Below are 25315 nucleotides of genomic sequence, written 5' to 3'. Positions count from 1 at the left end.
GGACTGTTAGCATCCATTTAATCAGGTACACTGTGTTCACTCTCCTCCTGACTGCCTACCTAACACATTGCTGGAGAAGCAGGCAGCTCCGTGTTTGAATCTCTGAGGCAGCTAGAGACAGATAACCGGGACGGAGGCTTGAATTAGGGAGGCGATGGAGCAGACTCAGCCGGCTTCATCAATGCCGAAGAAATCACAAACTGTACATTACTCAGCGTCTCATGGTCACATCAAGCTACCTATAATTGGCTCATGGTGTTATGATGCCTGCCATCGTCTGTGGTCACTCTGACACACACAGGGCCTCACTCTCATGTGGCGAGTGTGTCGATGTGACATGACATGCAGAGTCGGCATGTATTTTTTGGGCTGTTCGCAGCAGCAGACTGATGTTCTACATCAGAGAAGGTTCCTCAGGACTGTTTGCTGCACTGCCTGCCTTTGTGTTCGTATGCTTCAACAGGGACACAGTCACCTTTTTATTCCCTTCTAGAGGTTGAGCTGTATTGAAGATTTACTGGCCCTTCTTTCTCTGCACTTGGCAAGATTCGTATGATGACCTCTTATCAGCATAAGTGAGGTGGAGGAGAGTTTCTCTGCCAACTTAAAAGACACATTAGACTCACCCTGTTTGCACTAATGAAACTCTGTTGTTGGGGAAGGACGATGGAATACATTTCTTTGCTGACAGGAAGTGACAAATAAAAACCGACTCTTGGCTTAATCAAGGAAGCAAATTCTGAAAGTTATGAAATTTTGCATTTTAGACATAGACGGCTGACCTTTCCATGAATAACAGTACCAATATTTATCATTTAAAGAGTTTGGAGGGTGGTGTTCTTAGCCTTTCCAAAAACAAAAACCCAACTCTAACATAGGGTATGTTGGGTAGCTAGCTTACAACTTACAGGAGATACTAAACATTTCTTCCATGTCATGGGGCTCAATCGTTAGCTAACTACTCTAGATTGTAAGGTTACAGGTTATTTTAAAGTCGAAACAGACAACTTTTCAATCTTCCCCCTCCCTTGCTCTTATCTCTGGAAATACTGTTGGCGTCGCTGTCGCAAACACAGCGTTAGCAACATGGCTACCGCTAGCAGTCCAGCTACTGTCTAAAGCATAAAAACACTCAATTTGACCTACAGTAGAAACCCAGATCTCAGCGCTCTGAAAAGGCAGGGTAGAACACCTGATTGTATGAATAAGTGCAAAGGTTTTGTTGCTGATGGATCTAGTAGAGAGAATGCCAATTTTGAACGCCTTGAGTCCCGCTGGTCAGGGGAAACACATATGAAAAGCCCGTCCATTCACTTGTTTTACTTTGGTTTCGATCATTCTCCCTCTTCACCTTCTTTGCCTCCTCCATGAACAGGGTTCTTTTTTCCTCGCAGTCAAGAATTCTCACTTATTCTACTTGTTCCACTGTTACCTGGGCATAGTGACCAGGGAAAACTTCCTGTTTTGTTTCCTTTGTGCCATAATACGACCTTCCTTTTTGCGGGAAAAATACAGTCGGGTGGCAGACCAAATATCATAGTGAAAGCAAGGCTTGTAGGGAACCAACCTATATGTGGATGGTGTCATTTTTCTACAGCCATTACACTGTGTGCAATCAGTATGTACTTTACAATGATAAATAGAAGCAAAAAATTGTCCATTACCCGTTTCAAAAGGGCTGTTCACTGTCGTACACCCACTGTTTATTATTTCCCTGGAAGCCATTTCTGGATCTTTTCTACAGCGTCTTTCTCCTGTTCTTCATTTTGAGGAGAATTACACTCCAGTAATTTCAGCAACGTTTTTCAAGATAGCTATTAGAATATATATATAGCAATTAGTCAGCCCTCTCGGCAGTTATGTGAACACTGCAAGTCTGAGTTCAGTTCGCCTCAAGTAAAAGGCTTTGCCATTGTGTTTTAGCCATTTAGGAGCAACACTGAATGATGGCTGCTAATGCTAGCAAGGCTGATGGACGAGGATGAAACTACTGCACTTCTCCAGATATGGAGCCATGAACACATGAAACTCTATACTGAAGAGAAATGCTAAGGTTTGCCTCCAATTATTTCTGTAGTTTCACATCAAGGTAAAAGAAAACAAAAAAAAAGTCAACAGTTGAAGTTCAACACATGGTAAAATGAGAAACAGTGGACCATTCTCAGCCATCTTGTTCCACTTGAAAGCTAGAGTCCTCTTTCAATAAACTGACAATGTGACCACAAAAAGAACTTTGGTTTGGTTCATTTTAACAATTGTAACAAAACTGAAAACATTTACCAGACATATAGTCCTTATCCTTAAAGACTTTTTTAAAGTTAAAGAAATGGAAAGCTAAGCAGTTATATCAGAAGAAAACATATATGTTTTCCCCTTCATAACTACATTAACTTTAAATTGCAATACAAGAACAATGCTGTTTCCACTTCTGTTAGTGGAAGCAGAGCTGGGGAGGATGCTGACGTTTGCAGAGAACATGTAGCTTTAGCCTCATAATATCATATGTAGCCATCAAACACAGGATTCTCCTTTGAAATCAAGTCAGCTGAAACCATGAACTGACTAAACATAACTGAAACTATCAACAGAATGTGAAGAAATAACAGTTTTGACATCATGACGTCCGTCAGAAGTTAGCATGCTCACCAGCTAGCCACGGCCCTCGGTCCAAAGCTCCTAGCACAGGATTCTCCGAGCTCTCAGTCTGGACCGCTTGTTGCACGGCTAACAGAGCTAACCAGCTAGCAGCAGTTAGCGGGTTATTCTGGTGATATGCTGCCCCATACTTGGTATGAGTAGGAATTTCACAAGATGCCAGTTCTAACATACTTAACCTTTAAATGATAATTCTACCATCTTTCTGGTGCCGTGCTAAAACGAATAGCTTGACAGGCATGGCAAAAGTAACAAAAGGTGCCAGGCTTAGCTAACAGTCAATAAATTAGCTAAAAGTTGAAGGCTGTCACTTTTTGTAGGCCATGGTGGGAAGATTGAAGACTTCACAGGATATCTGCAAGCTGGCGTTAGCTGTAATTAGCAGGAACTTTTGCATTTTAGTAGCAGCGAATTACCTTCTCACAGTACCCCAGAGTCTAAGCCCTGGTGTAATAAAACCAGTCTGTCTAGATAAATCTTCACTGCTTAAAGAAAGTGGTTAAAACAGTATTATGCTTTTAAGCCAGCTAAGCTGCTGACTAGTCGTAATGCACGTAAGTGAAGTTGCACTTCTGAAGGTGTCTGACAATGAATGCATGACAGATGACAGGTGACAGATTTTACGACATTTACAGAGACACTAACCAAATGCTGCACATCTGCAAGGATTACATTTTCAAAGCATTCAGTGAGAGGTGATTTGATACACTTCAGTGTGAACTCTGTCAGTGTTTCATCTCCTTTTGCGTTTCAGCTTCCACGGCGCTCTCTCTGAACCCTGTATTAAGTCCATGTCTATGCTTTCCCCTAATGGCTTCAGACGTTGTAGAGTAAAATTAGATGGTTCATGTTTGGTACTACGGAAACACTGAGCTTTAATTGCTTTATTTGCTAATGGAAAACACTCCTCATACGGTGTGAATTGAGCTTGAGCGAGCCTGGGACATGTTGATCACAGGTTCATTTAGAGGCATCCATTTTCCATGATCTGATGGCTTGATGGTGGATTCGCTTGCATTTACCTCAATGAGCTGAATGGGCCTATATTCCAAACTCTTAGGTTCTTAAAGGGGTATTATGTAGTTTTGGAGGAGAAAATTCAAACTCAGAATTTTAATGATTGCAATATTAATGAGGAAATAATTCATATTGTTTGCCAAAACCGAATAAACAAGCTGTTCTCAGATGAAAATAAGGTCCCCAGAACACTTTATGAAGCTAGAAAGGTGGCAGGGTCTGCCACATATAAACAAAGTAAAACAGTATGAAATTGTGTTGTCCTTTAAGGTCAGTTTGTTTATTCATTTTTTTTTTCAGTCATGAAAACAAAGAGAGTTTGTGTATTTAGTTTGTTCTGGCATAAAAACTAAATAAACATCTGTCAATGAAGATAATTTCTCTTCTGATTATAATTTCTTCACCAAAACTAAATAGTGCACCTTTAAGATAACAGTCATTTTAGTCATTGATGAATACAAGAAAACACTGAGCTGAACCCCTGATCTAGAGGGCTACTATGAACTAAATGTATACATTTTTTAGCTATTTAATCTGTCATATGTTAAGATGTAGGTGAAACCTGAACATGCCTATGAAACAGGCCTGAGAAAGCACTTGGATCCATTCGACCTTTACATAAAAACACAATTAGTGATAAAATTATAGTTTGAATGGGGCAAAGAATGCAACATGTATTGTAATTACCAGTTTGGCAGGTATTTGATTTTTAATTAAAGGGCAATATATTAAATTAGCAGTACCATGCAGTAGATAGTAGATCTAATTCTAGTAATTATACAGGGATAATAACAATGCACCAAAAGGCTGACATTTACAGTAATTTGTTTTGCGGCATCCCTTACTAAGACGAATACAACAAAGCAGTTTCCAGTTGCACACATCAGTTTCTGTCTAATTCAGTCATTTTTCAGTTTCCCAACATTTCCCTCAACATTGATGGTGAAAACTATTTTCAGACCCACATGTCCATCTTGGTCTTCAGTCAAGTCCGTTCTCCACACAGGACTGTATGAGTCATATCATCTCAGAAAACACAAGGCGTAACAATGTGAGCTGCTTTTGGAAATGTCATCATTGTCTCATCCATCACTCTGGATTCTGTCTTGTTTTTCCTATTAACTGATATGTGTCATATTAACTCTGTGTCTTCTCTGTTGGCAGGTGATGAGTGGGATTATATCATGTCTGAAGTACAGGGAACACTGGAGTTTTCTGTAGAGCTGCACAAGTTTCACAATGTGGATCTCTTTCAAAGGGGGTAAGCAATTCTTCTCTGTAGAAATCCCATTTCTGGAGCCACAATGTCTGTTTCTATTAACTTGCTTCACAACTGGCAACTCAGCAAACTCACAGAACATATTTACACTGATTAATGAGAAAGAATCCCCACAGCTTCATACTCATTCATACTCCAAGCAGAATATCACCAGAGTAACCGCTAACTGCTGCTAAATGTAGCTGCTGTGAGCTTGTTAGCTCAGTTAGCCATGCAGCTAGTGGTTAAACTGGGAGCTCGGAGAGGTATTTTGAAAAATATACCTCTAATATAGTGTTTAAACTGTTATTTCTTCACAGTCTGTAGGCCATGTTTGTTAATTTGTTTATATACTAATTTATATATGTTTTAATCTTACATATTACACCTTTAATTGGATTTGAGCTGAATTCAAAACTGAAATCTGTAAAACACAGAAGTAGTTCAGTAGAATGGTTTCAAAATTAAAATGAGTGCTCACATTGACTTTTGTTCCTCAGCTACAATATGACTGGATGCCTTTCCTGTATTCAGCAGTTCAATATGAGCACAGCAGGATATCCCAGCATTTCAGATAATCTTTGCCAGCTGATCGAGTTATGCAAGTTAAAGACAAATGCGTTCATCCCTCCAACTAATTAAAACAGTGTTAACACGGTACCTGAATGTGCACTGCGATAAAAAAATCTAGAAAAAGACGAGTGAATACTAATGAAGATATGACTCATCCTGGAATTCCGAAGGTGTAATTTAATTTTATCAGGTAAATTAAAGTGATGTACCCTCCACCTCTTCCCCATCTGCTGGACAAAGATTAAGCCGTGAAACTGACTCACTCCATCCCAAAATGGAATATGTTGAACAACTTTCATCTGAGCTGGATGTTGTCAGGCGTGTTCGAGCAAGTACCCATAATCCCCCTGAATATGTATGCCAGGACATCATGTGGTCCAATGAAATGGCGGTTTACAGTTCAGCGTGGGGTGAAAGCACCTGCCATCAGAACAACAGATTACGCTGCCATAAAAGGCAAAACATAGTAGCTACATATTCGGTCAAAATTCAGTTAAGACGTCAAAGTGTTGGCTAAAATCTGCAGTAACTACAGACCTGAGATGACCCTCTGTGGGCTCTGGGAGCCATTATCACAGCACAACAAAAGCCAGAGAGCTTCATCAAGCTAGGGCTAGCTGTGAGATTTAAGGTAGACATGGCTAACCTGAGCTAAAGCTAAATGTTCTGACTGATTTTTGAAAAAATATCAATGTGAATATTTGTATTAACTCAGATCTCGGTAAATCAGTTTGTTCTTCCACTAAAGTAAATGTAAAAGCTGCAGCTAAAGCTAAAAAGTTGCCTAAACTCTTAAATAAGACATTCCATATATTAAGTTGTAGTTAAATGTATATATTCTATTTTTTTCCAATAAAAATATAAAACTATATACTAATAAAAAAAAAACCATCCACCTTATTCCTAGCCACCAAATGAATTTTGTGAAAATGACCGGCTCAGCTTCTGGTGCGTCCTGTCACTTTACTGGAACCAGTGTTTTTAACTTTGATCGTGTGAATATTACTAACAGTATCATTAATGCTTTAATGGTTTTTTTTGTGGTAAAATAATCCAGAATCCCCCCAAAATGGGGCCATTGGAAGCTTAAATTCTGCTTTTGTAGGGCAGTACTGACCTGAGGAGGGTAACTATAGACCCAAACCTATACATTACAGTACAACACAGAAACAGGAAAATTTAAATGTAATGGCCTGCACCAAAAATAAAGTAGAAGAAAAGAAGAAGAGGAAGGAGTGTAACAACAAGGGGTATATAAAATAGCAATTAGAATTAAAATGTGTACTTTTCCAGTTGAGTTATTCATTATATTCTACAACATGAAAAAGGGCCATGTTTATCCAATGATGCGTCTGCAGGAAGATTAAACCCCCTCATCTGGTCGGCCAGTGGCTCGCTGGAACACCAGCTTTATCAAAATGATTTTCCCTCTCTAAACGGGCTGGGCTAAAGCTTTATCGTGGTAATCCCTTCAGCTGAGTGCACTAATATGTTTGTTTTTACTGGTTGCCACGTTGCAGATAGCGACAGAGATCTTATGTGAAAAATAAAGAAAATCTGGTCCCGATGAATAAACAGTAAAGATGAAGCACCGTGGAATAGGAGGAGTTAAGTCACCGGGACCTCTGCGTCTCACCACGCACCATGTTATTGCTGGAATCAATACAGATACCAGACTGAGGGACTACACAGCTGCACACTTTGAAGGGCCCAGTTGTAAACTGATTGCATTAAAAATACTGATTAAATCTGCATTTCATCTGTAAAGACGGCAACAAGCACAACACTTTGGGTTTACACTGACAGAGGCCAAGTTACAGTCTTAAATTGCCACAATTTAGGACCCAGCTGCATTTTCTTAATGTCATTTATTCTAGTTTAATTGTGCAAAAAAAAAAAAAAACTGTATAAACCACTGAATCGTTCCATTATCCTCCAGCAAACTACTGAATCATTTTCCTCAGCATCTTTACTAGAATAAATACTTTAGATGTGTGTTTTCTAGCTAATTACAACTTATAGTTACAGTAAATAATAATGTACTTTATTGGAAATTAAACATTCAGCACTCAAGTCTATATAGAAAATATCCAGTCGCTGCCGAAATAGCTATTACATCAGTTTCTGACAGGTAACTGAGTTTATCTGAGTTTACCTTCTTCATCCATAAACATCCCTTATTTATTTATTGACCTTCAAAACCTGTTCTGACTCTTCTCTGTCAAGCCTCCATCTTTTCGGAGCGCTGCTGCTAACACACTGATGTGATGACAGTGTTCACAGCCGTGCTTCGGTCTCTCAGATTGCCAATGTGTCCCCCGAGAGCTGAGATGTGCTTTTACACAAAGCTGCGTTCACTTGAACTGTCAAAGTGACCTTTTCAAAGACGTGTTCTCCATCGCTGCCTATAGTCTGGAATGTCATGTGAATAATCCTTGTTTAAGTCGGGAAGACTTTTCTATTCTGTTTTCCATTGTTTACAGCTATGTGCTGATATTCTGATTTCTTTAAATCCAAATCATCAAGCTGTAATAACCTAATTTCCCAACTGTGATCAATACATTTTCTTCTTACCTTAAATTTTTGCCGGTACTGTAGAATTCCAGCACCAGCGCTCATCTGACACCATGCAGCGTATACTTTACAGCCCTCGAATAGAGGTGCATGTCCTCTTCATTATTAATAACCATTTGCCCATTATCCTTTAATAATTTAGCTACATTTGTACAATTCATGGCTGATTTTGTTTAACATGAAGTTGTTAACTTAGCAGCTATGTCATGAAAAGCACTTCTGAAACTTGAAAGCTGCACTTGTCAAGATTTTTACACAAAACCTGTCTTGTCAGTGCTAACACAGAGCATCCTGTGTTCCAGCTTGGCATATTAGCACAGTGGTCATAGGTTTGTGCAATTAAAGAATCACCCCAGGCACAAATGTGATCTAGGTCAACAATGCAAGTACCCAAAATGATTCAGTATTAGACTTAAATTCACCTCATGTCATTTAGGGATGAAGGTATCTTAAGGTTATTTTGGGTTAAGCAGCGATGACATGATGGTAACATCAGATTGTTTTGTTATAGTTTTATTTTACAACGGTTAACAGGCCAACAGCTGCCACAGAAATGTCAGTTTTCTTGCTCGGTCCAAGAATCTGGAATACATTTGTGTTCATTTCTCCCAGTCAGCAGATTTTTGCTGTCTTGAAACAGGATGCACCACTTCAAGTGTTTAAAAGGGAAAAGCATATCTTTAACAAGAACAGTGGTAGTGAATCCACTAGGATATAGATTTACATTATACAAGTTTACATTTGTTAACAAAACTAGCCTGTTAGCCTCTGTTCTAAATCCATGCTGCCTGTCCTGTAATTGCTAATTGCTGTAATAACTGTAAAATCTACAATAAAAACTAGTTTTAATTTTACTGAAAACATTTTTCAAGTCAGTGTTCTGATCTTCATCAATCAATCATTTACTTGAACACCATAGATCCGTGCCATCAGTCACATCAGTGAAAGTGAAATATTTGTGAAACAGCGGTGAGCTCAAACACTGATTATACAAAACTTGATTCAGGCAACCCTTTGCCATCCCTTTCTTTTGCCTTTGCCTTTTGATTTCTGATTGAACAGTATGTACATTTATTTAGTGCAATTTCAAGTGTGACTCACATTATGTTTGTATCCCGTCTCTCAGGTTCTACCAGGTACGAGCAGGGTTGAAGGTCTCACCTCGAGTGCCCCACAGGTTGATAGTGACAACACAGGACAATACAGGTAAGAAGAAGTGATGTTTACATCCTCACACACTTTATATACATCACACAGACGCCATCTCACAACACTGTCCTCATCCTCGTCGGCAGATAAGCTCCCAAATCTTTATATTGGCTCTCAGTAAGTTTGATCCATTTCTGCACTTTTGTTGAATAAAAACCAGCGTGTGTGAAGATTGAGGATTTAAGGTCTCACTGGCAAGAACTTAAATTCAGTCATGGATGGATTATGATGCAATGGAGCCCTAGGCCCTCCACCCCTCAACAAGAGCAGAAACCCAGACTAAAATTCTTTTTTGTAGTCATTTCATATCGCTTTCTTTCCATTTTGCGACTCTTTGTTGTCATTTTGAAACTCTTTAATGTCATTTTGCACCTTTTTATTTGTCATTTTGCATCTCTTTGTTGATATGTGACTATTTGCTGTCATTTTGCGACTTTTTGTGGTCATTCATGTCTCCTTGTAGTTGTTCTGCATTGCTTTGTAGTTGTTTGATTGACTTTCAGGCAAGAAACGTTAACAGTCACATCAAACCCTGCCCCAGGGACCCCCTGACCACTTGGGCCCCTGGGCTTGGGCCTGGTAGGCCTGTTCAGTCATCTATCCATGTATTCAGTCATGTATATGTAAAAAATTAAACTGCTGTTTGGACCAAAACAATAAGACTAATATGTCAGAGATTATAGACTGTGGGCTACATGAACTGCAGCAGTTTAACTACATATTGAGCAGATAAAAAGTGCAGGTAGTGTGTTTCCCAAATATGTTCCAAAGGTGGAAATATTGAATAAAACAAAACTTTCTTATTGGAAACAAGAAAATTACAATCCTATATACTATTGAATGTAATAATAAATATTTTATAAGTGTGTATAAAACAGCAGTTCAGGTTAAAGACACCCTCAATTACAAAAATCTAATAAATACTTTCTATAATGCAGTATCTGTACTTTTGTCTGGCCAATAGTTGACTCTTAATCAAATGTCATAATCAGTGGCTTAAAAAACTGTCAAATTATGTCATTAGCCTGACTCTCATCATGTTTGAACAGATTACATTTCACCCACAGTGGTCCATACCCAAAGGGGAATGAGTGTGGGAAAATCTCACTTGACACAGGAGTCTGAATTACACACATTGTGTTGTTCGTACTTGTCTTTGAAGTCTGTGTGAAAACAGTAATCTCTCAGTGTTTTGTGTTAAAGCACATGGTAGTGCAGGGACGGCTCTTATTCATCATGTGGATGTGAAATATGAACATTCTCTGCCGCCTTCTCTGGATTGTAGTCGTCTCACAGATTCATTCCTTCATGTCTTGGCTGTGTTTCTGACATCTGTGGAATCAAAAGAGCTTCAATTAGAGACATGACTAAGGCTTTTCTTAAAATAAAGCAATCTGCAGCTTCCAGGAAAACAACCATATTTTTCGGCAATTGCTTATTGAAGTGTAGTGGATTTACCGCAGACTGCACCAGAATCTTTCATTTTAATTGATAAAAGACAGAATTGAAATAACCATATGGATTTTTTTTAAACAACTAACTGCACTCTAAGTGATTCTATTGCCATTTTCCTGCCATTGTCTCAGCTACAGAGTGCGGCATTGGAGAATGATAGTGGTGTCTGGGAATTTAATGGCTCTACCTTGTCTCAGTGATTTAGGACATTTGGCTGTCTTTGGGTTAAAGACTGACTCACACTGCGGAAAATCTGTCCTCTTCAATGTCCTCTTCCAAAACCCAAAAGTAATAAGATGATTTAACTTGTTTAGAAGTTAATCAGTTTCAGTCTCAGCTTTCTTAAACCCAATTTCATTTTCTTGATAAATATCGGTCTTCCTTTTTCTCTGTTGTGTCTCAAGATATTTGGACTTAAACCTGCTCCAGGAGAAGCATTTTTTCTTGATGTCTTACAAAAAAGGGTTTTAAGACATAATTTGACAGAATAGGTTTAAAGCAATGCAGCATAGAGCACAAAGGAGCAGCTAATCTTAAAATACATTACTTCAAAGAAAACTTTATGAATATGTGACTAACTAACTAACTAGCACTAATATTTGCTAGTCTTTTTCATCAAAATGTAGTTTTCTTTTATCGAGATAATGCAGATAACTAATAAAATAAACAGCACACGGTCATCCCATATGTGTTTTGCATTCTCTAATTGCTAAATACAATTACTTGCAGATGGTTCCTATCATAAAAGATTCCTCACATGTCTTGTCCTCTTTTGTATTCATAGGTTGTGACACAGTGTTACTGAGTCAACCCAAGCGTTAAAATCTGAATCTCTGGCAAGGCAGGAAGCAGTTTCACTGGCAATACTGATTCGCAGTAATAATGGCTATTTTTAGCTTTTCATGACTGGAGAGCTGTATGTGTGTGTGTGTGTGTGTGTGTGTGTGTGTGGATCTGGCTGTATTTGTGAGGACTCCTGACAGGGCAGCCCACTGCTCTTATGAGGACATTTTGGATTATGAGGACATGTAGGTCCTGTCATATTCAGACCATGAGTGTAGCTCCAGTGGTTAAGGTAAAAGCCACCAGGGAGATAATGTATCAATCTTCTTGCATTTCTAGCAGAACTAATGTATGTGTACGTATATGTTTGTTTGTGGTGGCAAGGAGGTGGCTAATTGTGAAGGCGATGTGTCTGAGTCTAACATGTGACAGTGATGCATGTCATTGGGAATACTAGCAGAGAAGAGTATTTCCTATACCTCATTGGTTCATGGGTGGAGAGAAATCCTAAATAGGCAAAAGTATAATAGATTTCAAAGGAAATGATAAAAATAGCAGTTCAGTAGTCCTGCTCTCAATAGTCTATTTTTAGGGTGCTAAACCCAGGAGGTGCAGTTTTACATGATGTCAGGTGTGGAAAAGAAGATAGAGCACAGTCCAGCTGGTGGAGGCTGCATTAAAACAGTTTTTGTGACTGCAATATAGAGACACAGCATAATAATATCCTTTACAGTTAATATAATGTAGTCATTATGTATATATATATATATATATATATATATATATATATATATATATATATATATACATATTTGTAATTGCACATTTTTCATTATGCAGCCTGTAATGTCAAGAAAAATGACCTTGAGTGAGTCACCAGGAAAAGAAAACATCCAGTATTACATTGTATTACACTTTATTCTCTTCAGCTAAATACCACTTAGGTAATACATATTTTTTGAAATACAATTACCTGTATTTGCTTTCTGCCTAAGATAAATACTATTATAATACCAATGGCCACATGAGTACTTGTATATGAAGGAGGTCACTCGTAGTGACAAACTTGGTGGTTCGCCTCAGCATTATTGCCCAATTTAGGGTCATTGTTTTGATTTTTTTGACTTGAAACTACTTGTGTCACTTCACTCTCACTGGTGTCATTATTTTTGTTTTCAAAAGCAACAGGCATAGTGTTGTCTCGTGAGAGAAACAACACTGACGCTTTGGGTTTCCCTTCTCGTCAAATACTGACACTTTAGGATTATACGTCGTCGCCATCAGATAGCATCAGTATTTTACAAAATGGAAATGAGACTCAAAAATCAACTATCTTACAAGGTTAAACAAAACCAGTTGGCCAATCATTTTACTTTTACTTGCTGGCATGTTAAACATGATCTGAATGGTGTGCACGTATTTCACACTTACACCTTTGACTCGTGCCCCAGTTGAGGTTATTCTTCTCTTTCTCCCACTTTTTAATTTATCTTTTCCACATTTTGGCTGCTTAGTCCCTGACATTGTTAGCAGAGTAGCTAAAGAACCTCCATCACTCTACTGTGCGCTCTGCTGCAATTGGTTGTTACCTCACAGTGAAACAACTAATCACAGCAGCATTGAAAGAGTCAGAGATTTCAGCATGGCAGATTTCAACTGTATCTGACTGCACTTGCACTCATCAAATATTCCCTGGCTGTGTCTGTGTTTTTGTGGCGACTGGTTTGTATTACAAAAAGCCAACGGTGGTCGTGATACAGCGGATTGCCAGCTGTACTTTCCCCAGATAACACACCATCCTCTTCGGCTTGCCGAGCGAGCTCACAGCTGCGTCTCTGGGCTAGGGCAGAACGGACAGGCCGGGTGTACGCATGGCAGACTGCCCATCCACATGTACTGACATTGGATGCATGAAATGTTACTTGGCATTCAGCAAGGCAGGTTCTGCTCGTGGAGGGGCAGCCCGAACTTCAGACACCCAGCCTGTCTGCTCTCCTTAGCCCAGAGACACTCTGGCGGCGAAGAGCAGCAGCAGATTGGTCAGGAGAGACTGACGGAGTTGTGGATGGATCCTGCAACAGGACAAACTTTCATGTGTTCAAATAACTTATTAGATGGTATAGAGAGAGAGAGAGCATACGAACAGGGAGCAAGCCCAAATAAGCAAATTCGAAGAAAACAAGCCCAAAGGACTGCCACCCATGACTGCCAATATTTGTGAGCGAATTAACAGAATAACCAATAAGCAGAAATAGCAGCTTCTTCCAGAATAAAAGCTCTGATAAAAAAACTATACACTATTTGCTCAGCATCAAACAGTAGACAGACAAAGTTAGCAATTAACGAGTGAACACAGTGGAGCATTCAGCTGCTAAAGAGCCATATATTTTCTCTTCATGAGTAGGTGGCTTACATAACAGGGCTAATAGAAGATAAATTATTGGTCTTGTATTCATCTGTTGGACAGGAACATTACTCCCAGTGAATGATAATGTTGCACCGTAGGAACAGTTTATTAAAAAGTTCACCATATCAGCCTTAAAGGTGATAATATTTCAGTGTTGTCAATGGTCTCTGCTAGCCCTAAGCTGCCAAAAAATCGCTAAATGCAGGTTTAGGTTTGAGCTGAAATCAGGACGTGCTTAGCATTGTGAAGCAGACATCCTGGAAGCAAGGGGGGGGGGGGGGAACAGCTAGTCTGGCTTTGTGCAAGGTGGAAATCATCTTCCAGCCATTAATTAAGATGTAGTTTATCGTTTGTTTAAGCCATACAAAAAAAAAGTAAAAATGACAATCTCAAAAGCACTGCAGCCTATATCTAATCCATGGACAATCCCATATTTTACCAGGCAGTAGCATGGGTGTCAAGCAACGACCACTGCAGCAGTGTACATTACAGTGAAGATCATATCCATATTGTAATTGGAAGGCTGCAGTCCCCCCTACCCTTGCAGCTCCTTCCACAAGGTCATGTATTAAGCCTGTGCACCTCGCCGGCTGAATCCTGAGCATAAATGCACCAAATACATTCATCATACAAAGACACAGGAGATAATCCCTTACTGTGTTCCCTGTTTAAGGGTATGCTTGACATTTCAATTGTCTGTGCCCTTCAGACAAATGAATTCTGTGTGAAGGATCGTGCCACACACTCAGCTGAAGTATTTAATGACTGTGATTCACGCACAAAAACATGGTGATTCTCATGTCAGGATTTCAACAGAGAGAATTGGATTGCTGTTTAAGGTGTCTCCTACTGCACCAACTCTCTCATATTAGTGTCATGAAGAGCAATTCCGCGTTGAGTTTTTGTGTGTTTTAGTGATAGGGAGTAACTAAGACGAGCACACACACACACACACACACACACACTCAACACACACACACACACACACACACACACACACACACACACACACACACACACACACACACACACAGCAGATGTAGAGCACCAGAGGCTGTAAGCAGATTATTTCCAGCACAGACTCACTGTGGCAAAAGCTTAAGGGCATTTCAGCAGGTTTTTAATGTGCAGGATGTGATAACTCCCCAACACCTGTGAGAACTGCAGTCCACCAAAATGTCGAACAGAGTGGGTTTGATGTATTTCTGCTATAACGTGAGTGAGAAATAATTCACTGAAACATGAATAAGAGCATTAAAATGTATCCCAGACACATTTATATCCAACAAGAGCAAGAAAAGTGTGGAAATAATATGAAACATTGCAAATATCTTGACACTTTTGACTTAGTAAATCAAAATTTTGAATTAGTATATTTTGAATAAGCCATCTTTTAATTCGTCTCATAAGTCTGACTAGAAGTGCAAAGTCAAGGGCAACTTGTTTTACATTCTTGAATGTTCTCTTAAGCAAGGTTCTTAGGTGCTCTCTTGCTTGTATAAAACAACTTGACAGCTCAGAACAAGCATTTGGTAACTGCAAATCCATATCAATTTCATTAAAATCACACAAATTTGTGATTGTGTTTTTCAACCAGCTGACATGTGATATGTGATCAAACAGACAAAAAAGTTTCCTCCAAATATGATATAAATGCTGATGATAAAGCCGTACAAAATAAAAGTTGATGAGTGATTGTTACCAGGTGACAGCTCTGTCATCTAAGATAGTTAGTAGCCTATACTGAAGGCCTTTCCTTTACTCTGCTGACTCTTGTTACAGCCATCTGAAGGCAGCAGGTGTCTGTTCCATCAACACACCCTCATACCTGAACAACTGAATAGGCTGATTGCCACCGACTCCCAAAAAGACATATATCACTGTTCCCAAAACAACATGACTGCCGCAGCGTACCATCAGATATACCAGACCTTCGTTTTAGCTTGCAGTTTCGTGAAGTTTAGGCACTTAAACTACTTGGTTAGGTTTAGGAAAACATTATGGTTTGGCTTAAAATAACTACATCATGTACATAACCTCAGTTATGTCATGTACATGACATAACTTAGCTGCGTTACTAAGTTAAAATATCTCACTGTTGACAAACATATCTATACGTTACTAAATAACATACAGTATTTCCTATGTTACAAATAAGTTGGATCCATAAGCAAAAAAACGGAACTCTTAAGGGGTTTTGTAACTACAGCTGTACTTGGTCCAGTATGATCAGTCACTTACAGTCTGTTGGCTAATGTTAGCAAACTTGGGATGAAGATTGCCGTGTGACCGACATGATCTTCTGTACTTGTGCTTGTGTACCATTTATTATGTATTCTGTAAATGTATCTTGCGGACATAGAACATAAAAAAACATACTGCAGTTTGATGGGGAAATGCTGTGATAACAAAATATTAAGTTTGCCAGCAAAAAAAATCCTTTCTGTCTCAACTTAAAGCTATCAGTATGTGATTTACAGAAGTAGAACTCACAGTATTGAGTTGTTTTACATTGTCCAGGTGCTGCTCTCTGTTTTCTGCCTTCCCCATGTATGCAAACTGCATCGCTATCACTGTCAAAGCAGAGATCTCAACAAAGCAGCTTTCTTATCAAGGTCTTATCACCTCTACTCCCTTGGTTCAAAATGTAACACTTAATCAATCCTGTTAAACAAACTGCCATTCAATGACAGTACAGTATGTGTGTGAAAGCAGCGAAGGGCGACTGCAGCAACTTATTGATTTAGTGATTTCGGCCACAAGAAAAAGGCCCCCGAGCACAGGAGAGACGGCATGGAAGCACCTCTGGGAGATCACGAGTCCTTCATGGGTCAAACACACACAGACAATCATTTATGCTAATTTCTGCGCCCAGTTTAGAGCCTCTAATCCACCTCGCTTGTATGTCTTTAGACGGTGGGAGTAAACCCAAGCAGAGAGACATGTTTAAAACAAAAACATCAAAGTCGCATTCGTCTGACTGCGAGGCGACAGTGCTGACACAGAGATACAACTTCTTCACATACAGTACATACCCGGAGGGATTACGCCGTCTCCGGCACACATCCACCAAGTCTTTGACAACAGTCGTGCTCAAACACATCTGTCATCCTGGCTGGGGCTGCTTGATGCTGCAAGTAGTGACAGCGTTATCAGGAGGAAGCCTGCGGAGAGAGGGAGAGTAAGAATGAGGCAGGAAAGAGCACAACCTCAGCAGGGGACTTCAAAGACCTCTCACGGCTCGCAGCTGGACGGCAGCTCTGCCTCGGCGACTGCAGCCCTGCCAGGGAGAGCGTGCCAGTAGCAGAGAGTCAACAGCCATCATGTCGCAGACAAAAGCGCTGGAGCTTTTGGTCCCATTTATCATCATGGGTAGACACAGTTTTATGCATAAACGTGTGTGCTCATTCCTGTGCATAAAATCCAAGTAGTCAGTCCCTTCCTGAGCATGAAGACGTGTTTACATTTAGATGTACTCGTGGCTCTGCGTACCAAGAAACTAGGTTTTTTCTTGCTTCTGTAGCACTACATCACAGAGCACTTGATACAGAGAATGAGACAGTCAGATCTGTAAGTGTAGTTGCTGTAATCAGTCTGCAGTATTATTAATATTTTGCTATATTTAATTGATTTAACTATATTATAGTTATTCTGAAAGTAGTATACAAAAATACTGCAATAATTGAAAAAGCCTGGGATACTACAGGGTATTAAAACATTTAATGCAATATTGTACATCTGCAACAAGTAACTCTATATTACAAAAGTATTTCAACATTTTTTGGAAATACACTTGTATGCTTTCATACCAAGTTAAGGCGTGGTCGCACCAGGAAAGTCGTTATGGACGATACTTGCAGGTAAGGTTGTGATCTGCTACTGTGATCTTGCGAGCTACTGTACAACCAAACCTCACTGGCTGGCTGGTTTAGCACTAATCAATTACAATATCTCCTGCAGGTTCTCTTTATTTCCTCTGTACTGTTCTTCTTACTCACCCTGGGATTTTGTTCACCACTGGACACAATTTAGTTCAATAGAAAAAAAAATTCTTGAGGGAGAATGTTATGGTCAGTACAAAAGACATGTGTACTATCAACTCCTGTCTGTGAACTACAGTATGTCTTTGTTGTGGAGCGTTTCATACTTGACAGAGGAGGTGACGTAATACGCTACAATAGCTTCCTCCATTTTTAATTCTCCAGCTCTCTGTCCCCTCAAAGCTCAGCACTGTCAAGACGGCTAGCTATTTTTCAGTGTCACCAATTAGCAGGTCAGAGTTCACTAAAGTTGAGCTCCATCTAAACTCTTTTTGTGTGTATTGCTGCTGAATCCACAAATTCCTTCGACTCCACTGGAATAAATGAAAATTGTGTAAGCTAAATAAAAAGCTGCAGCCAGCCATGGGCCCCTCCAGAGATTTTTTACTCCACTAAAAGGTGGAGTTAAAGTTGTCAAAATTGACTAGCTGGCTATGTATTTCTTATTTTGATCTTATTTTCATTATGTATTTACTGTAAATAAAGAGTAACTAATGTTAAATATCAGATAGAAACATATTATGCATACAGTACTCATTACTGAGAAGCATATTATGCATATGCCACAAACTAGGAAAAGGGGGGACACTCATGACTGGAGGTGCAACAGCACCCACCAGCTTAGTTTTGTATAAACACTGGAAACAGAGGGAACAGCTACCACCACTAAATCTCACTAATTGTGAAGTATATCGTTATATTGAGTTTGTTTAATATAAAAATGACAGAGTTGCAGTTTTACAGGGATTAATGCACCACACTGTTTTGTGGCAAGGTGCACTACATTACTCTTCATAAAACTGTAACTTTTCATTTTAACTCTTTGGGTTTTGTATTGATTATACACACATTATGCACATTTTAATTAGTGACCTTAGAAGTGCTGGTAGGCAGATTTTGCAATCTTTGGACAGAGCCCCAGTTTCCCTCTGCTTACAGTCATTATCCAAAACTAAGCTAATCAGCTGCTGGCTGTAGCTTCATCTGACAAATGTGAAAGTGGAATCTTCTCATCTAACTCAGAGACAGAGAATACATCTATTCGCCATAATGTGAAACTGTTTTTTAGAAGCTACTAACACAAGTGACATAGTTGAATATACATTATATTTTGGAGGCATCGCTGTATGTACATTCACTTGTGTGTGCACAAGCAGACTGATGTAGAATAGGCAAGATTTATCATTGTTCATTACCTAAATGGATGACTATGCTTGTTGCACATAAAGTTCTCATGCAAACATTTATAACTTGTTCGATGCATTGTGCTATAATGTTTAAATGGCTCACTAAATGTATGTATCTGTACAGCAAATTAGCCTGATTTCATTATCATACATATTGAAATGTAGGGACATTGAACATGAGTTAGAAGAGACATTATTATTAACTTTAATATGAATACACTCTCAAATCTGGACACATGTTCACAGGTCTGAGCACATGTTTACAGGTATACACACTCAGATCTCTCACCAGTCTCTGTAAACATTTGCAAATGTCAGGTCACTCATGATCATTTTCATATCCGTGTACATGTTCACAAATCTGAGCACATACTGCAAATATCAGGCAACACATTTCCCAAATCAAAAGCCTAATTCTATCTCTGGTTATGAAAAACAGTGTATTCCTGGGACAATTAAACATTTATGTTTAGTTCAGTTTTGCATTGTAAAATCTCTGCATGTTGTGACAAAGCAGACTGTTGCAGTTTCAATGAATCAGTGATACTGCTGCAACAAGCTGATAGTTACTGTGCATGTTGTTGTTGTTGTGTCTCTCATCAGGAGAATGCAGCTTCAGCTCTGCGGGTGTCTACGATGGCACCGTGTTCAGCCGGATATTTCAGATCCTCTACAGAAATGAGGAGATTACGGTGAATGACTGCATGATCTTCAAAGTCCACCTGCTATTGGACGGAGAAAGGGTGAGTCACGCTGGTGACATTTTCTGTACACACATACACACACGCGCACACACACACACACACACACACACACACACATCCTGTCGAAGCAGAAAGAAAGAAAATCATTTTTATCAGTAGCTTGGCAATAAAATGCATGACAGATAATTGCAGTGGAAGCAACTGTATAATAGTTACATTAAATGGCCATTAATTAATGCATTTAATCGCCCACTGTTCCCTCCTACACAAGTTTGTGGTCCCCTCGCCTACCATCACACACAAATAATACATCCCTTTCATAACAGAGCTTTAATCCAGTTAATTAAAGCAGAAACCAAACATAACTATGTAATGAAGAAGTCGTATCATCATGCTGGATAATGGAATAGTAATACAGCTCTGTCATCTGCTAACAAAGGCTTGAAATGTCAGTGAGCTGATGGTTCTTGTTGAATAGACTTGTACTGTTGTGAGTCTGTTGCCGTACATTCAGCACATTACATTTGTTGGTGTTGGTGACTTTGTTTCCCAGAGCTAGCATGAATATAAAAAATAATTGAAATAAATGAGTGGCCTGAAGGAGCAATTTTGATGTGATTGCGACTCGCAAAGTATTGGGAGCTACTGTTATCTATCTCTTCTTCAACCAACATCTTCTCACTCCAGACTCAACGTGGTCAGTGGCCTTAAGTGTCAAAATATGATGCTGTGGTGAAGTTAGCAATAATACATATGCAATATATGGTTAGAATTTCAAAATAAAGCTTGCTGACAAACTTTTCACACATAATGACATGACTTGTGGACAGTTATTAACATTGAGAAACTGTTGGTTAGCCTACGTTATGTAATTAACTTAACTAACACTTGCTCTTCAAGAAGTGATGCTAGCGGGTTAAACCTCAGAGTCAAACTTAGTAGTGTATGGTCGCGCAGGGAATGATGGCGGGTCGTATGTGACACAAAATGGATGGAATCGACACAAGTTGTACGGAGAAAATATGAAGACAACGGGACAAAGCAGACACGGTGATACAAATCAGAAATCCCATTAAACAAAAAAACACATCTGATGCTAATGTGTGTCATGTGATTATGTAATCTTAAACAGAGGTTTTCTGATAAGCTTCTATTTTAAACAATACAGCTTTGTAATTGCACTCCGGGTCACCTTTACAGACATACTGTATATATCACTTTTTTATTCTCATCTATTTCCTGCTGTTTAAGCATTTTACTACAGTGACTGTGTATCGAGCTGTGAGCGCAGCACTAAACCTAACCTTAAAGTGATTTCCGTGACAGAGTTCAATTTAGTCTGGAAAATCCAGGTTTACCAGCCTAAAACAGACAAGATGATAAATGTGTAGCCGGAATGTGTTTGTGTCCCTTTTTTTCCATCCTGTTAATCATCTTGTTCCCTCTCAGATTTATCTTTGAAGCTTGTGGAGAGGGTTCAGAGTCTGACCTGCAGACTGAGAACTATCGATTGTTGTGCCTCACAAACACAGCGCAGCCCCTCCATCTGCACAGTGCAGAAACTGTAGCAAATATATTCATGAGAAAATTGATGAGTTGAGCTCTTCACGAAAGCGAAACCGCTGGCCTTAAAGGATAAGTTCACCCAAAAATGTAGTCATTAAGTTCCATAGTCCACAAAAAGCTTCTGGGTCTTCAATCGAAGTAGATGGGGACTTGTTTTAAAACATGAAAAACAACTGAAAAAAAGCTCCATACAGCTCATCTGGTGTGATCCAAGTCTCCAGAAGCCCAGAGATCCAAAATTGATTTGAAATGACGTTATGTTTACCCTTTCTAAAGCCTGAAATCTTCACTGTAGCTGCTAAGCTAAAGGCGTTAGCATGCACCCCGTCTGGAGTGGATGCACGAGTGTGGATGCATGAGCTCGACCACACATCGAAGGTGTAAATTTGGAATCTATCAGGACCTCCAGAGACTTGGGTCATGCTGGATGAGCTGTATGGAGCCATTCTTTTGTTTTTTTCGGTTGTTTTTCCCAGCTGCTTCGGTTATTTAGGAGTTTTGCTGTGAAGCTCCAGAAATGTTTTGTGGACTACGTAACTTTAGACGACTTTCCATCTGGTGAGTAGACAACTGCATTTTTATTTTTAGGTGAACTTTTCCTTGAAAGCGCCTCTCAAAGGAAAGAAATCTTAGAAATTGTCGCTGTGGTTGCAAAGTCGCTATGGTTACCAAGTTTTAGTGATTTTCTTTTTCTTTTTCAAAACAGTGCCTGGGGCTCCAAAAGGACTCAGGCTGGCCCTGAAGACCAAAAATAAGTTAAACTCATTTTCAGCAAACGGGGTGGCGAAGTTAATCCCCCTTTTGAAAAATAACTCTGTGAACCATTATAAAACCAGCCTGAGGATTATTGAGTGCTACAGCTTGCCTCTTGGAGCTAATGCGCTTCAATTCAGAGACAAATGTAAATTGTCTGTGTTCAGCTGAAATGAGCAGGTGTGTAAACCTGCCGGACAGTTATTGGTACTGTCCTTCACCTACGTTTTCTGCTGTTTTTTGTTGTTGGGAGCTCAAAATTGATCAGTGGTGACAGCGTTGAGACAGGCCCGAGGCCGGGGTACGAGGGGGCTGAAGATGTCCCCGCTCGAAGCTAATCGTCCATGTGATAGCCACGGCTCGCACATGACTTTACCCTGTGAGCTGCTCTCTGACGTATGTCTGCGGTATAGATGCCTGGAATACTCTGGAAGGATCCCTGCTTCAGTCGAAGATGTGAATATTAAATCTCTCATGACTCTGCACAAGTCCTAAATATAGAAGTTTTCATTAAATTTAGACATTCATATGGAGGTGTGGAGACAGAGGAGCTTTAAGGCATGTCAGATTTTAGCTGTAAGCTCTCCCGCAGGCTCCCCACTCATTAACCTTCAGGAGGTTATCTGCCGCTCACAGCTACAGATAGCACGGGCAAAAATAGCCCCTCGTTTCCCCTGTGTACACCCATATGTATGCTTAATCAATCACAACTTCAATACCCGGACAGAACTGCAAAGATTTGTAGACTAGCTGTACAGTGTGTGTGCGTTTTAGACAAATGTAAGGAGAAAGAGGGGAAGAGCTGCGTCTACTCCTTATTATAATTAGCAACACTGCACCTCAATCTTCAAAGACTCCACTCGCCGCACCGCCTTTGTAGCTTGCTCTTACCTTTTGATTTTCAAATTTAAATAGGAGCTCTTTATTTCCGTAAGCCACGACAGTCTGTGGCACTTTGAACGCCGAGTAATTCAATTCTGTTCAGCCCACATCAGATTAAAAGATACGCAGGGACACAGTTTGTCTGCCTCACAGAGAGAATAAACACTTCATTACCAAGAACTTTGAAGTGACTAAATCAGCATTGCAAACAACATGGGTCACGTGAGGTTCCACGGCAAATAACAGGATTCATAGACCTACTGTATACTGTCAACATGTTCTCACTCCCAGCTCCCAAACATAAACATATTAGCCTATGAGCTCTGGACTGTTAAAGGAGAGGTTCACTCAGAAATGACTATTCAGTCATTATCTACTCACCCTGATGCCGATGGAAAGTCGGGTGAAGTTTCCACAAAACAATGAAACGGCATTGCAGCATTCTCCTAAACAACTGAGGTTAGTGAGTAGATGAGACATACAAAGATAACAGAAAAAAACATAAAATGTCTCCCTACAGCTTGTCTGGTGTAATTGAAGTCTTACAGTAAGAAGCCCAGAGATCCCAAATTGATTTGAAAAGATGTTGTTTACTTCCTTAACGCGCAGATTTCGGCTCTAAAAATGTTGTAAACAACACGGTCCCCATCCACTTCAATTATTCAAGAGAAAAACTGCAATGCTGTCTTGCTTTGAAGCTCCAGAAATGTTTTGGGGATGACAAAACTTCACCCAGACTTTCCATCAGCATGGGGCTGAGTATAAGGACTGAGTAGTTTCTTTACCTTTAACGTTGAGAAACGGTTGCAGTTTGGTTAGATTTAGGCAGCTAAACGACGTGGTTAGGTTCAGGAAAACATTGCGGTTTGGGTTAAAATAAGTATGTAAGTTCAGTGCCATAACTTACGTTACGCAACTTCAGTTAAAATAAGTCACCTTTGACCTTGGTTATGAACAGAACTTAAAAGGGACTCCTCGGTGAGAGCCCTGTGTTTGACCCACCCATCCACCCCAACCTCCTCGAGATATAGACTTTCTCCATCTTTATACCACTACGCTAGAGGGACTACTCCAAAACATTTACAATTCTGATACAACTTCGAAGGCAGAGCACCGTTCATTCCTATGAAAGCTGCTCAGTGACACATAAAACCAAAACGGCTCAGCTTTCAGGGTATAAAAAAGCCTGGACTCTCCTCGTTGTGGGGTCCATAGAGCGGACACACTAGTGAAACGAGTCATTTAGCAGGTATGAAGCTCCAAAGAATGTATTCACCGTTACAGCCGCTTCTTTCGCAATATAAGCTTATCAGAAGAAGTCTTTTTTTCCATCACGTGACATTGTTATTCAAATCAAATCAATTTTATTCATATAACCCAAAATCACAATCACAGCGCCTCAGTGGGCTTTACAATCTGTCCTTAGACTCTCGATTCGAGTGATGAAAAACTTGCCATGTTGAGAAAAAAAACCTTTTAACAATGAAAAAGAAGATGGAAGGAACCTCAGGAGGAGCCACGGAGGAGGGATCCCTCTATCAGGACGGACAGACATGCAGTAGATGTCGCATGTACAGAACAGAACAACAAACTCACAGTTTACAAGTTGCATTGACAGAATATCTGATAAAAATTATGATATGTGTAAAGTGTGTGGATCCAGGAGTCGACTGAGCAGGCCGAGCCACACGACCTGCTCTCCACCGTGGTGACAGAGGAGAGCAATGATTGATTGAATTATTGCACAGTTTGGCCACTACCAAAGCTGGCTTCAAACCCTGGCATCTTATGGGCTTGATTGGGCCACAGACCGTTCGACACACTGGATGTGAGAACGGGCTGATACTGCAAATGTCCCTCATGTCCCTCTTGGTCACTGTTGGTTGCCGTTCCCTTACATTGATACAGTATTTCATGTTGAGGTAAATGTCGGCTTGACACGTTGGATGTGCTGTCGTGCAAATGACAACTAAACTGCAAAAGCTGCTTGACTTTCTATGTAAAAAGAAAACTGAGGGGAGAATAATGTCCATTAACAAATCTACCCATGTTTTGCAGGTGGAGGAAGCCTTGAGTGAGGTGGACTTTCAGTTGAAGCTGGATCTTCATTTCACCGACAATGAGCAGCAGTAGGTTTTTTAACAGCTCGGTGTGTGTGTGTGTGTGTGTGTGTTTGAGAGAGGGAGAGAATGCTTGACTTTCCCCTTGTGCAGCTTTTATGCAAGAGTGAGAATGCAAACTAGGCATGAATA

General features: G+C 39.9%; 1 protein-coding gene across 1 annotated transcript in view; it reads left to right on the top strand.

Annotated features, from left to right (window-relative positions):
* Positions 1–4856: 4856 nt before the first annotated feature.
* fam135b (family with sequence similarity 135 member B) overlaps positions 4857–25315 on the top strand; it is a 40490-nt gene continuing 20031 nt past the window's right edge. The window contains exons 1-4 of the mRNA XM_073463403.1: positions 4857–4933; positions 9204–9283; positions 19762–19901; positions 25122–25192. Of these exons, the coding sequence (XP_073319504.1) occupies positions 4857–4933; positions 9204–9283; positions 19762–19901; positions 25122–25192 (368 nt within the window). The remainder of the gene's footprint in view (positions 4934–9203; positions 9284–19761; positions 19902–25121; positions 25193–25315) is intronic.

The sequence above is a fragment of the Pagrus major genome, chromosome 3, assembly GCF_040436345.1.
Source record: "Pagrus major chromosome 3, Pma_NU_1.0".
In the NCBI taxonomy this organism is placed as follows: domain Eukaryota; kingdom Metazoa; phylum Chordata; class Actinopteri; order Spariformes; family Sparidae; genus Pagrus; species Pagrus major.
The sequence above is the reverse complement of the archived record's forward strand: the minus strand, read 5'-3'. Positions and strand labels throughout refer to the sequence as shown.